This window comes from Neofelis nebulosa, chromosome 3 (assembly GCF_028018385.1).
Source record: "Neofelis nebulosa isolate mNeoNeb1 chromosome 3, mNeoNeb1.pri, whole genome shotgun sequence".
Taxonomy (NCBI): Eukaryota; Metazoa; Chordata; class Mammalia; order Carnivora; family Felidae; genus Neofelis; species Neofelis nebulosa.
In genome coordinates, this window is record NC_080784.1 from 167,304,534 (window position 1) to 167,319,177 (window position 14,644).

General features: G+C 38.1%; 1 protein-coding gene across 3 annotated transcripts; it reads left to right on the plus strand.

The window, feature by feature from the left end:
- On the plus strand, positions 1-14,644 carry COMMD8 (COMM domain containing 8). 3 transcript variants are annotated; one of them, XM_058722688.1, is made up of 7 exons: positions 2,369-2,419; positions 2,543-2,620; positions 3,126-3,191; positions 4,906-5,061; positions 9,426-9,578; positions 12,607-12,762; positions 13,833-14,644. In XM_058722688.1, the coding sequence occupies exons 3-7, from the start codon at positions 3,162-3,164 to the stop codon at positions 13,851-13,853; spliced, it is 516 nt and encodes a 171-aa protein (XP_058578671.1). In that variant the 5' UTR covers positions 2,369-2,419; positions 2,543-2,620; positions 3,126-3,161; the 3' UTR covers positions 13,854-14,644. The 3 variants fall into 3 exon arrangements, with proteins under 3 accessions (XP_058578669.1, XP_058578670.1, XP_058578671.1); XM_058722687.1 differs by having other exon boundaries at positions 2,321-2,620; XM_058722686.1 differs by lacking the exons at positions 2,369-2,419; positions 2,543-2,620; positions 3,126-3,191 and adding an exon at positions 1-142.

Consider the following 14,644-nt stretch of genomic DNA (forward strand, 5'->3'; position numbering starts at 1 on the left):
GTCACGTGGCAGAGCCGTCGCTCGTGAGGCGCGACCGGGCCTTGTCATGTGACCTAGGTTCCTACTTGGTACTGGGATGGAGCCGGAAGAGGGGACGCCCTTGTGGCAGCTGCAGAAGCTTCCAGCCGAGCTGGGCCCGCAGGTGAGGAGAGCGCGGGCGGCGTGGCAGGCGGGGCCCCGGGACGCCCCGGCGTGCAGGTCTGGCCCGGTCTGATCGAGACGCGCTGGCTGGGCTCGCCCGGGCTGCCCAGGGCTGGGACGGGGAAGGGGCGCCAAGTCGGGTGCACGGCCCCCTGCTGCCCCTGGAGAGCTGAGAAGGCCGACGCTTTGGGCGCCACCTCCACGCCCCCGCTTGAAGCTGCCCCTCGAGGGGCTTTGCGAGCTGACTCCTCGGCTTTGCTCGCACCTGGGTGGGGGTGGCCCGTCAGCTCCCCGGCGCGGCCCAGGACCCGCTGACTCTGGGCTGGGGAGCGGAGTCCCCACCGTAGCATTTGAAAAACTTACAACGTGGAGCCGGTGGTGTGCAGCATCTCATTTCATTCATTCGTACACCACGCACGCCGGAATGCTGCCTGTGCACCAGGCACAGTGCTAGGTGCCGGGGATAGGCTGGGGACATGGGGACGTAGAGAAGCACACCCTGCCCCCTGGAGGGCTGCACAAAACAAATTGGTAAGTACTCCCAATAACTGGGCAACTTACTTTCGGTAGGGTGGTCCAAGGTGGCCTTTCTCTCAGGAGGTGACATATACAGTGAAACCTTGGGCCTGAGAAGTAACCTGGCTGTAAGGGATCTGGCAAGAGCCTCGTTCGTTTGTTCGGCCAGCTTTTCACTTAAGTGGGCCTTGTGCTGAGTGCCCAAATGGGATAAGGTAAACCGGTGAGTGAGATACAGCCCGTACTCTGCTGGAGCTTGTATCTAATAAGGAAACCAAACTGAATTACCCAGTAACCAGCTTGTGGGATAGGTAGCAACCCAGATTTGAAGGGGCAAGGAGAGGCTTTCCGGAAAAGGAACGTCTCAATTTCTAGGTTGAGTTCCAGAGGACGAGTCGGACTAGACGGGCTAGAAGGGAGAGAATGCTTTAGGCAGAGGAATAGCAGCTACAAGGCTAGAAAAAGGAAACCAGCCTCTGCGGGCTTTGAGGACCTGTTCTAATTCTTGGAGGCTGAAATTCAGAGTGAGAAGCAGGGCAGGGAGACTAAGGCTAGGCAGGCGAGTAGAAAGTCAGGTGGCTCGAGTCTATATGCCACGCTTGTTATTTAGCCTTAATACCAAAGGCATTGGCGGTTTTGAGTGTGAAAAATGAAATGTGGAGGCAGTAATTGCATTTATGTAATTACTGTGAGCTGTGAAAGGAAGAGAAAACCTAGTGGTTGCTGTAAGAGGAAAATCTGACTGAGAAGTGAGACTTTCCCCCTTGAACTTTCAAGCAGAAAAACTTAGACCTGAAGGAAATTTGCCCATTCCTGAAAGAAAGCAATATATGCAGAATTGAGCTGCAGCATCTGGGAGCGGAGGTTGTTTGTCCTCAGAAGTCAACCAATTAAGGGGCGCCTGGGTGGCTCAGTCGGTTGAGCGGCCGACTTCGGCTGAGGTCATGATCTCGCGGTCCGTGAGTTCGAGCCCTGTGTCGGGCTCTGTGCTGACAGCTCGGAGCCTGGAGCCTGTTTTAGATTCTGTGTCTCCTTCTCTCTCTGACCCTCCCCCATTCATGCTCTGTCTCTCTCTGTCCCAAAAATAAATAAACTTAAAAAAAAAATTAAAAAAAAAAGAAGTCAACCAATTAATACATTGTATTGTAATCAATACATAAGTATGTTTATTTCCATCTCCTCTGTCACCCAACAATTCGGGCACTTACACAACTTCTTGACCAGTTGGCTTGACTCTGGTCTCTCTTATTCTGAACTCCTTCAGGGTAGATAACTTTCTTTTACATTCCCAGTTCTTCAGATTTGTGTTCTGGCTCAAGGTGGGTTCTTGATCAGTGTCTGCTGAGGGAAGGAATTAATGCATACTGAACTCTGCTTAATCATGGGGGGCAGTTGTCTGGATTCCAAGCTTCGATGGACTGGCCTTAAGTGTAAATGATTGGCAATTCGGAGTAAGTCCCTATTGTGTTCCATTTATAATGGGTCACGGGTGGGAGTGGGGGTTTACCCTACGTAGTGTGAAAGAGGCGTGTGGGGTAGGCAGCCTTAAAAGCCCCTCATTTAAGACTTCTTTTTTCCTCTGTTCCATTTGCAATGGGGAAAGTGGGGGGGGGGGGGGGAGGGGGAGGTGGAAGGGAACAAACTTACTTAATTCTTATCAGGATCAGGAAAAACCATCTTAACTCTCCTGTGATTTTACAAGTGAGGAAACCAAAATGTCAGCAGAGAGAGTTGGACTACCGTGCCCAAGGTTGTCAAACTAGTAAGTGGCAAAGGTGAAACGTATGTTCAGATCTGTTGGTTGTGAGTCTTTGTATTAGCTTCCTGCTCCTATCGTCCTTCTACCTGCTTCTTAGTAAGGCCCATAACCTTTCTCATCATGTAGGTTGATGACGCCCAGATCCCTGCATCCAGCAAAGAATCTCTTCCTTGGGTGTCAGACTCCTGCTTAGACACACCCCAGGTACCTCAAATTCATTGTGTCCTTGGCTGAACTCCTTGTCTTTCCCCCTGGAACTATTCTTCCTGTGATTATAGCCTCATTTTTGGTTTGGAGCACCACTGTTTACCCAGTCACTCAGCCTAAATTCTGAGTATCATCCTTGGTCCTTCCTCCTTTTCAGTCTCTTTTACCTAGTACTGCCCCCATTTTGAGTGTCCTCAACTATTTAGCCGCCCGCTCTTCCCTCCCCCCCATCTAATTTCTTCCTGGTAAAGAGAAGGCAAGGGGCCTTTGGTCTCACCATCTCTCTTTTCCTTTTCTCTCCTTGCATCTCCCAACTTGTTGGGAAATTTATGGAAACATAATGCAAATATGTGAACAGGTTGCTTCCCTGTTGAGACAATTAAAGTCTGGACCCTGTATACAAGGCCCTTTATGATTTGGCCTCCACTCACCTCTCCAGCCCTGTATCCTTTTTTCAAATTGAACATGTGATTGTTCACTTTATTCTATTATGCATATGCAGTTGCTTGTGACTAGAAATGCCCTTCTCTCCCCTTAAATGGCCAAGTACTACAACAACATAATGTGGGTAGGTGATATCCTCATTTTATTCTTTTAAAAGCAGCCCTTTCTCTTCTTCTCTGTGCTTCTTTGTACTTTCTATAAATTTATAATATAGTTCCTCTCATTCTAAATTGCATTTATGTATTTATGTTTGTCTTTCTCTGATGGACTAAAGCTCTGATATGGTAGCACCTTAATCTTGTTTATCCTCAGTTTTACCATTTGTAAAACGGGGATAATAACAAGACTTACCCCCTGTATAGGGTTGTAGTGAGGATGAACGCAATGCTTGGTACTCAGTCAGGGCTCCATATGTGGTATCCATTACAGTTATATTTGCTTTGTATTTCCATTAACTTGTTTAACAAATGGAGTGAAGTGCTCATTACCTGTTTTGTACATGTGAATACAAAACATGAATGAATGAATGACTAGAAACATTTATATTCCAAAAGATAGTACTTTATCAGTTTGAGCTCTGTGTTTTGCTTTAGCGTGGGGGCAGTTTGGGATAACATGGGATATGTGTAGAGAATTTGGAATGAATTTCAAATTGAGACTGTTGGTGGATGTATGGTAAATAAAAGGTCTGTTCATAGAGGGCATTAGCCATCATTTGGAAGTGGAGTTACCAGTTGCTCATTTCTGTTCTGATATGTATGGTGTTACAAGGGGAAGAGTTACTGCTTAAAATGAAGTGGACTATGGTCCAGGGGAAAAGATTTGGAGGACTTGTTTAAAATAATTTTCCAGATTATTTGGGTTCAGATACTCTTTTAACAAGACACAAATATCCCCTGGGAAAGAAAGCCATGTTAATCATTTATCTCGAATAGTGCTGACATAGTAGGCAATCAGTTAATGTATGTTAAAGACGTGGAACGTAATACCGGTAGTGGTGGGGGTGGTGGTAGTAATAGTGATAATAACAATAATAAGAAGAATGGTAACAATGGCTAGCAGTGTGTAAGTGTTTTATACATGCTAGGAATGTGCCAAGTAATTTGCATGTACTCCTTACAACAGCATAATGTAGCTAGATGATCTCCTCATTTTACACATGGAACAGGCACCGAACATCGAAATAACTTGATAAAACTAGTTAAGTAGTGGAACTAGGATTGAAACTAGACAGTTTTATTCAAAAATTCAGTCTTAGTCACTATGTTCAGTTATATATATGTCAGGATTTCTATTGCTGATACTAAGGTAGGGTACAGGGAGAGGAATGTAAAAAAAGAAGATAAAGGCACTGACGACTTTCTTGGAGTGGACCAAAACAAGTGAGTGTGAATGCTGTGAAAATGGAGGCAAGGGGAAATGAAATTTATAGATCTACAGTAAAAAACTTTGATCTAAAAGTCATACTTTATTATTATTATTATTGGTATAAATACAATGTCTAAATTATTATTATTATTATTGGTATAAATACAATGTCTAAGGAATCCCAAGGTGAAACTTTTATATTCACCATCATCCTTTCAGGATTATTGGAGAAACAACAATGTGTCTATGAAATTATTTCAGCTTCTGAAGGTGGACAGAATTCTAGAAAGTCTGGTATTTTTATTGGAGCTTTAATTTTTAATAAGAGTAATGTTAAAAATAGTTACATTTCAATCTTTAGCTGCTCTTGCGGGTAACATGAGCTGCTCCCAACAGCATTTGTTTCCTACAAGGAAGATAAGTCTGTTTTGTAAGTTTACTTATAATTCACTTTCTTTTTTTCTCTCTAGCTGCTTCATAAAATAATTGATGGCATTTGTGGCCGAGCTTATCCTCTCTACCAGGATTATCACAGTGTTTGGGATTCGACAGAATGGAAGAATGTTCTAGAAGATATTACCAAATTTTTCAAAGCTGTAGTTGGTAAAAATTTACCTGATGAAGAGGTAACTTCACTCCAAATTTCTATATCTTATAATAAATAATAAGTAGTGTTAACGTTTTTCTCAAGTTGGTTTTAGGGCACTATATCATACAGGAGCCATCATCAGTAAGTATATGTTATATTAACGAAAACATCATAATTTTGAGTAGGCAAATCTGATTGTGGAAGTTCTGGTTCTCTTGTTTTGGTTGTTTATGTTTTTAGAATTGTGATACATTTAAATCATGTAGAAGAAAACCAGAAGTTAGGTAACTGATACCTACATTCGCATTATCACAATTAAACAGTTGTTAACATTTTACTTTATGTATTACAGGTTTGTGTGTTTGTTTTAGAAACAAGGTATTATAAATATACCCAAATACTACCTGGCATGCCACCCTTCCCCAAGAGATCACAACTTGTTGGTATACCTGTTTTGTATTCCATGTTGTAGGAATGTTTATGTCTTTAAGCAATGTATACAATTATTTGAGCTATTTGAATGTGTAACTTGTAAATGATAACATATGTATCCATTTGTAATTTTTTTATGGGATATTGTTTTAGACTTGTCAGTATTGGTAAATGTAGATCTGGTTCTTATATTTTAATTTCTTATAGTATTTGATGATAGGATTAGCAGGACTTCTTTTTCTGGCCTCCTGATGAACCATTAGATCCTTGCCTCTTTCATTATTATGTATAGTGCTTCTACTGATACCCTGTGTGTGTCTCCTTATACACATACTGTTTACCCAAGGGATACAGGAGTGCTGATGCATAAGGGCACTTGCACCCCAATGTTTATAGCAGCACTTTCAACAATAGCCAAATTATGGAAAGAGCCTAAATGTCCATCAACTGACGAATGGATAAAGAAGATGTGGTTTATATATACAATGGAATACTACTTGGCAAAGAGAAAGAATGAAATCTGGCCACTTGTAGCAATGTGGATGGAACTGGAGAGAGTTATGCTAAGTGAAATAAGTCAGGCAGAGAAAGACAGATACCATGTTTTCACTCACATGTGGATTCCGAGAAACTCAATGGAAGATCAGGGGGGAGGGGAAGGGGGAAAAAAAGTTACAGAGAGGGAAGGAGTCAAACCATAAGAGACTCTTAAATACTGAGAAACTGAGGGTTGATGGGGGGTGGGGGAGAGGGGAAAGTGGGTGATGGACATTGAGGAGGGCACCTGTTGGGATGAGCACTGGGTGTTGTATGGAAACCAATTTGACAATAAATTTCATATTTAAAAAAAAAAAACGTAAAAAAAATAGCATATTGGCCACCTTTTCTAGGATAGATATCTTGAAGTGAAATTAATGGGGTGTCCTTCCATTGAATGGCTTTTGTACCTTGGTAAAAAGTTATTTTGGCATGTTTGTGTAGGTTGCTCACTTATAAAAAATGTAGTTTATGTATATTCATTTTGATTTGGATGATATTCTGGGTGGGAGTTCTTTGTTAGAGCTATGTATTTTAAACATCTTCTTCCATTATGTGGCTTGCCTTTTCACTCTTAATGGTGTCTTTTTGTCAACAGAAGTTCTGAATTTTAATCAAGTCCAGTTTTGTCAACATTTCTTTTGATTGTTAGTGCTATTAAAGTCCTGTTTAACAAATACTTGTGCCAAGTCATGAAGATTTTTTTGTTAGTTTTCTTGGAGAAGCTCTCACATTTATGTTACTGGTGCATTTTGAATTAATATTTGTGTGTGGGTTAAGGGTCGAGTTCGCATTTCATATCAATAGCCAATTGACCCAGTACCATTTATTGAAATGACCATCCTTGCCCCATAGAATTTCTGTGCAGCCTTTGTTGTAAATCAGGTAGCTGTATATGTGTTGGTCTGTATCTGGACTCTTTATTCTACTCCATTAGTCTAGTCTATATTTCCCAATACTACACTGTCTTAATTACTGTAGAATTAAAGCTATGTTACATAGTCTTGATAATAGAAGACTTTCAATTTCATGCTTCTTCAAGATTGCTTTGGCTCTTCTAGGTCCTCTGTATTTTCATGTACATTTTAAAGTCAGTTTGTCAATTTCAACAACAACAAAAAAAACCCCTGGGATTTTGATGAATATTAGTCAACTTGGGCTGCCATAACAAAATACCATAGACTGAGTAACTTAAACAACAAGAATTTATTTCTCACAATTCTAGAGTCTGGTAAGTTAGTCCAAAGTAAAGGTGCTGGCTGATTTGATTCCCTGTCAAGAACCCTTTTCCTGGCTGCAGACTGCCTTCTTGCTGTGTTTCTCATATAGCAAAGGGAGAGGGAAGCATTCTTTCTTATGTTTCTTTTTATAAGGGCACTAATCCTATCATGAAGGCCCTACCCTTATGACCTATGAAACCTAATTACCTCTCAGAAGGCCCCATCTTTGAATATCATCACAGTGAAGGTTTGAATTTCAACATAAGAATTTTGAAGTGACATCATTCGGTTTGCAGCATGGAGATTGCACTGAATCTCTAAAATCATTTGGGAAAGAATTTATGTCTTAATATTAATCTTCCCAATCCATGAACATGGAATAACATTCCATTTATTTGGAGTACTTCAATTTCTCTATTATTTTGCAGTTTTCAGTATAGAGATCTTGCAAATATTTTTTTAGATTTATTTTTAAGTAATTGATACTTTTGGTGTTAATTTTGTTCTCCACTTGTTTATTGCTGGTATATAGAAGCAATTTTTATATCTTTACCCCATATCCAACAATTTAAAAAAATTTAATGGCTTATAAAACATTTTTCTGGATTTATTTCTTTTGTGTGTACAATCCTTTTCTTTTTAGATTTTAATACCCATTTTTTTTCTTACCTTATTGCAGTGCCTAACACCTTTAAGACAGTGTTGAAACAAAAAGCAGTGTCTTATTCCTGATCTTAGGGATTCACAATTTTATCATTTATTGTGTTAGCTGTGTGGTTTTATAGATGTATACTATAAGATTAAAGAAGTTTCCTACAGTTCCTACTTTGCTGAGAATTGTTATCATTAATGGGTATTGAATTTTATTTAATTTTTTTTCCTAAATTTGTTATTTTTTTCTTCTTTATTTTGCTGATGTGGTGTCTTTCATTGGATATTTAAATGCTAGATTAACCTTGCATTGCCAAAATAAACACCATTTGGTCATCATGTATTATGTTTTTATGTATTTCTTGATTTGATTTGCCAATATCTTATTTAGGACTTTTGAATCTGTTTTTGAGTGATATTGGCCCATAGTTTTTCTCTTTGTAATGTCCTTATCAGGGTGTCAAGTTTTTTTTTTTTTTTTTAAATTTTTTTTTCAACGTTTTTTATTTATTTTTGGGACAGAGAGAGACAGAGCATGAACGGGGGAGGGGCAGAGAGAGAGGGAGACACAGAATCGGAAACAGGCTCCAGGCTCCGAGCCATCAGCCCAGAGCCTGACGCGGGGCTCGAACTCACGGACCGCGAGATCGTGACCTGGCTGAAGTCGGACGCTTAACCGACTGCGCCACCCAGGCGCCCCATGTTTTATTCTGGTCTAATAAAATGAATTAGAAGTATTTTTTCTCTTTTCTTATTCTCTGAAAGAGTTTATGCAAGATTGACTTTCTATCTTCCTTAGTACTGTGTTACTATGTTGTATAATTTTCAAGTATTTGGAGATTTTTTGTAATCAGTTATGATTTAATTATACCATGGTAAAAAACATATATATAATTTGATTGCAGTCCTTTGAAATCTGTTGTGATTTGCTACATGTCTTGTCTTATGGTTCCTTTTGGTGAATGTTCCACATATATTTGAAAATAGTATGTTCTGTAGTTGTTGAGTAATGTTCTGCGTGTCAATTAGGTTAAAGAAGATAGTATTTTTTTGATTCTAATCTTTATGATTGTTTTGTGTGTTTTCCTGTCAGTTACTGGGAGATGTGTTAACATTCTAATTATAAATCTAATAAATCTAATTAGACTTACCGATTTCTCTTTTTAGTTCTGCCAAGTTTTGCTACTTTATATATTTTGAAGCTCTTTTATTGGGTGCACACAAATTTATGATTGTTCTTTCTGTTGAATGGTCCTTTTGCCATTCTTTATTTCTTGTAATACTTCTTAAAGGCTACATTGTCTGATATTAATCTAGCTATGCCAGCGTTTGTGGTCTTTGCTTTCATGCTACTTCATCAGTCAGCTCTTTACCTTTTTGTTTTGCAAAAATCTCTTGTTTGTCAGTTACACATTCTCATCTTATTCTAGGTACAGAAGTCTTTTTTTTTTTTTTTTTTCTTTTACTGTCATTTTAAAGGGGTTGTGAAAGGGGAGTGGAGCTATATGTTTACATTTTAAACAGAAAGGCCCTTTCACTTACTTTCTGTTTATTTTCATAGATATTTCAGCAGTTGAATCAGCTGAATTCATTTCATCAAGAAGCTATCATGAAATGCTTGAAAAGTAGGAAAGAGGAAATCAAGAAGGCTCTGTTAGAAGAAATAGTTGATATTTCTTCTGCACAGCTACAGGATTTTGACTGGCAGTTGAAGGTGAGAATCTGTTTATAGGCATGTATTTTTTTATCTCATTTTTTGAATGGAAAGAAATATTGATTCTTTTTCATAATATATATCTAAAATTTCTGTTATTTTTTTTTTTAATTTTTTTTTTTAACATTTATTTATTTTTGAGACAGAGAGAGACAGAGCATGAACAGGGGAGGGTCAGAGAGAGAGGGAGACACAGAATCGGAAGCAGGCTCCAGGCTCTGAGCCAACAGCCCAGAGCCTGACGCAGGGCTCGAACTCACAGACCGTGAGATCATGACCTGAGTTGAAGTCGGACGCCTAACTGACTGAGCCACCCAGGCGCCCCAAAAATTTCTGTTATTTTAAGAATACAGTGTCAAAAATTACATTTTTTTACATTATTTATGCATAAGTACAGTACAGACATCCAAAAATATATAATAAAATTACATTGATAATAAATTTAATTAACTAGAGCTGTGAATCATTAAATATCTTAAATAGTGGAGTAGTATGTATTCAACGTATATTTTTGGCTAGAACTTTCTAGCCTTTATTATAGTCTTCCTGAGATTGGTAAATGTGATTCTGTCTCCAGAGGAAAATCTATGTATTATTAAAAGTTAACTTTAATGAACATTTTGAAAAAGAGACTCATGATCAATAGGATTCATAAAAATTTCAGACTAACTTTCCATGCTGTATAGGATACATAGACCTCAATGAGGAGGTTGTGTTGAAACACGTTGTGTTGAAACATACTGCGTTTCCTCATTTCGGCATGATCCTGGATAAAGTGTCTCATACTGTCTTTGTGGATAAAGTGGAGAAAAATGTGGAACAATTACATAGTTACTTGGGTCATAGCTGGATAAACAACCAAAGCCAGATGTATTTGTGTTATCCAGGGAGGAGGTCTCTGTGATTCTGGTTTTGGCCCAGTCTTTTATGAATATTATGCTTATCAAATCTAAGATACATTATATTAATATAATACAAAGTTTAAAATTATTTTGTAGCAAATTACAGCGATGGGCCAAATGAAGCACAATAAATTAAGCAGAGATAACCTAGATAGAGGATTTTTATATAAATAAAACCAACTTAATATAAAAGATATGAGAGGTAGACCAAAAGTAATATGTATGAGAATATTTAGTTGTTTTGATTTACCAAATGTGGCTTGAGTCAGCAGTATGATGATTCAGTCTTATGTTTTATTGATAGAAATGCAGTGTTTCAAGCAGTGGGTAGTTCTAATTCTGTTTTTATTCATTTCACCTTTTAGTTAATTTAGTTATTAATGCTTTTAGTTCTGGTTGCCAAATTTAAGAGATACTTAAACAAATTAGTGCCAAACCAGAAAAGAATGAACAGGAACTTAAAATCATGAAGGTTTTTTCAAACATTTGGGGAAAGGAGAAAACTTAGTAGAAAAATGATAGTTCTCTTTAGAGGACTAAAAATCATCTCTATGGATGAGGGACTTGATATACGCTCTGTGGCTACAGCGGCTAGGACAAAGGTTAAGGTTTAAGGTACATAGTTTGAAATAAGATGAGTTCACATTCAACCTAAGGAAAATGTTTTAACACCTATCAGTATCTGAAGATTATTTTAACCTCTTCTTGAGGTAGCACGTTCATCATTGGTGGTATTCAAGCATAGACTGAGAAACCACTTATTGGACACACTGAAGAAGACAATTATCTATAATGTAGACCATCTTTGATACTTCTAAATTAAAAAAAAATTTTTTTTTAACATTTATTTATTACTGAGAGACAGACACAGAGTGTGAGCAGGGGAGGGGTAGAGAGAGGGGGAGACACAGAATCTGAAGTAGGATCCAGGCTCTGAGCTGTCAGCACAGAGCCCGACGTGGGGTCGAACTCAGGAACTGTGAGATCATGACCTGAGCTGAAGTCGGTCACCTAACCGACTGAGTCACCCAGGCGCCTCATCTTTGATACTTCTAAATCTCAGATATGATGAGCCCTGGTTTTTGAAGAGAAAACGGAGGAGGTATGTGAGGATTCAATTCTACAGTGTGTGCATGCCGAGGGTGGACTTAGAGGTTGTTCGTTAGGGAAGTAGTTCCTTACCATTCATTGCATAAGTAAATTTTTGCAAGTAGTAGCACTTCAAAGATTCACTTATTGTGGGGTTTTCTAGCGCAGATTCCAGGAAAATTTGATTTTTCCTTTGCCATCTGCCAATGAAGCCATGGCACTTGTTTCAAAAAGTATTAGTATCATAAATATTTGGTTCTTCTGTTTCTTCTAGGATTCTCTGTAGACAGAAAATAAGAAGTAGGGAAAATGAGTGTTTTTGCTGAGTGACTCTAATTGAAAGTGGTGTCTTGATAATGTGTTTAACAATAATTTGGTAGAGAATTGGCTGATTGTGAATCAAGCCTCTTTTTACCAGTGTTTTTGGTTGTATCCTTGTACATGGGCTTTCATCCTCTTGGTTTCTTCACACGTCTTTAAGAATTCTCAGTTTCTTGGGGCGCCTGGGTGGCTTGGTCGGTTAAGCGTCTGACTTCGGCTCAGGTCATAATCTCATGGTCCGTGAGTTCGAGCCCCGTGTCGGGCTCTGTGCTGACCGCTCAGAGCCTGCAGCCTGTTTCAGATTCTGTGTCTCCCTCTCTCTCTGCCCCTCCCCTGTTCATGCTCTGTCTCTCTCTATCTCAAAAATAAATAAACATTAAAAAAAAAATTAAAAAAAAAAAAAAGAATTCTCAGTTTCTTGATGCATTGGACCCATTCAGTCCTTCCCGGCCATAACTCTGCGCTGGATTGCTGCTTATGCTACGAAATTCGGACTGGTTGTCCTTTTTTCCCAGTCTGCATCCTCTCTATTCATCCTCCTTTCTCTTTCTGTTCTTCATGTATGTGTTGGTTTGGCGGGGGTTTCTTTGTTTCTTCCTCCTTTTCCTGTATTTGATAGCAAACAGGAGTGTTCTTGTATTAATAAGCTCTGATGTATATTTAATATATTCTTTTTTTTACTACTTATTAATTACTATTTTCCTCATTTTAAACAGCTTGCACTGTCTAGTGACAAGATTGCTACATTACAAATGCCACTTTTAAACCTTACTCTAGACGTAAAAGAAAATGGTGAAGTCAAACCATATTCTGTCGAAATGAGTAAAGAAGAGCTGCAGAATCTAATAAATTCCTTGGAAGCAGCTAATAAGGTATTTGTTTTAATTGTGCTGTGTGGTTTAAAATGTTTAAGTGTTGACTGATAGATACCCTTAGAGCAATAGAAGAAAAACTCATAATTGACTTTTAATATTTCTTTTGTTTCTGATCTTTTATGTCAAGCACAGAAAATACCTTGTTGATCTGTTCTGCATCTCTAGTTTTAGACATTAAAAAAATTACAACTTGTAATTTTGACTGCTTAGTTTTGAGCCTAACTTATTAAGTAGTCATTTTTGATAGAATAGTAGTGCTATTCTCACAGCTAGATTTTTTTTGCCGTCCTCAGTAATGATAAAAATAAATTTTTACCTTGGGGCTGTGATTCTAAAGAGTTTTTATGATTATAAATAGCTGTGATCCTAAAGAAAAGAGTGTCTTATTTAACTGGACAAATAAAATTGCTTTTATAATCCTCTAAGAATGAGAGACAAAATATGGCTTGTAGTTATTATGACAAAATCAGGTAGGGATAAGGTATGACTAATGAACGAGTAAAAATTTTGCATTTACAAAGGGTTGGCTAAATAACAGGAACAATTCCCAGTGTTTATTTAATGAGAAAAATACTTAAGCAGTACAAACTGCTGCTGTCAGAAAATGTCTTTGTATATGTATGTTCCTTTCATTATTGCTCAGCTTTTTCTGTGTGATCTGAAATCCATGATTAATGTCAGATACTCTAACCACCTTTTCTTGCCACTGACTAGCCTTCTTAGCCTTACCTCTTTTAAACTCTGCTATCCTCAGTTTTCCTCTATACTCTGCAGATGCCGATTTTAGTGCCATGATGACTGGTCCACATGCCCAGTAACCACACTGGCAGCCTGGCTTGCTTTCATGTGGGGCTGTCTGAAAGGGTGTGTGGTGCCCAATGTAAATGTTAATTGATTCAGAGCCATGGATCCTGGCAGGCGTGCACTGTCTGCTCCTGTGCATTGTGCTTGCTTGTTATCAGTTCTCCAGGCCCTTCTTCAGAGATTTCAAAGCATTTCATTAAGCAGAGATTGGCATAATTTTGGAATAACCTGATTTCCCCCCCCCCCCGACTTTGTGTTTTAAGGTGGTCCTGCAGTTGAAATAACTGGAAATGATGAATACCAACACTATCAGATTTCACTGCTACACCTGATAACGGGCGAGTGAATACTGTGTGTTCAGAAAACCTGCAATATACGGACTCTTACACTGTGCTGAGAAAGCAACAGTGTTGAGATTGCAAAGATAAAAATTTATCAGCTTCCCTAAAGAACAGGAAATGACATGGTTGACTGGAAATGCATAAAAATGATAGATGAAAAAGCTATAATAGCAGTTTATATTTTCGTAATGGCTGTTTTGCCCCATTTATTAAATATTTGAGAAATCTTTATAGATATACAGTTTTATTGAAAGTTGAAAATAGGTTCTAAAGTAATGTAAACATACAAAGCACAAATATACTTGAATGTTGCTTAAAGGAATATATGAATAGCAAGGATGTGTATTATGGATATATATGATTAATTTGTAATATTTTAAAAAATAACTTTTAAAGAATGTATAAGCTGCATATATAACTCAGGAGATTCCATATCTTTCTTATATTTCAAAGGAAAGATTATAAAATGTAAATTTCTTAGAGAAAGAAGCTCTTCTTCAGACATGAACAAGAAAAAGTAATTAAAATTGTGTGAACAGTTTTGAGTTTATGAATTATTAAAATATTACTAGAATAGGAAAAAATGAAAATAACACTGTTACTTCTGCATTTCTGTGTCTGATTGGGAGGGTGTGCTGTGATAAAGAGAGTAGATGTCATTGTATAGTGTGTATATAACTATTCAAATATTAGCTAATATTAAATATAAGTCCATTTTTGTTATAAACCCTTAA

Coding starts and splice junctions, on each gene's coding strand:
- COMMD8 (XM_058722686.1), top strand. CDS start 77: ATGGAGCCGGAAGAGGGGACGCCCTTGTGGCAGCTGCAGAAGCTTCCA. Junction 5,062..9,425: donor AAAATTTACCTGATGAAGAG/GTAACTTCACTC, acceptor TTATTTTCATAG/ATATTTCAGCAGTTGAATCA. Junction 12,763..13,832: donor CCTTGGAAGCAGCTAATAAG/GTATTTGTTTTA, acceptor TTGTGTTTTAAG/GTGGTCCTGCAGTTGAAATA.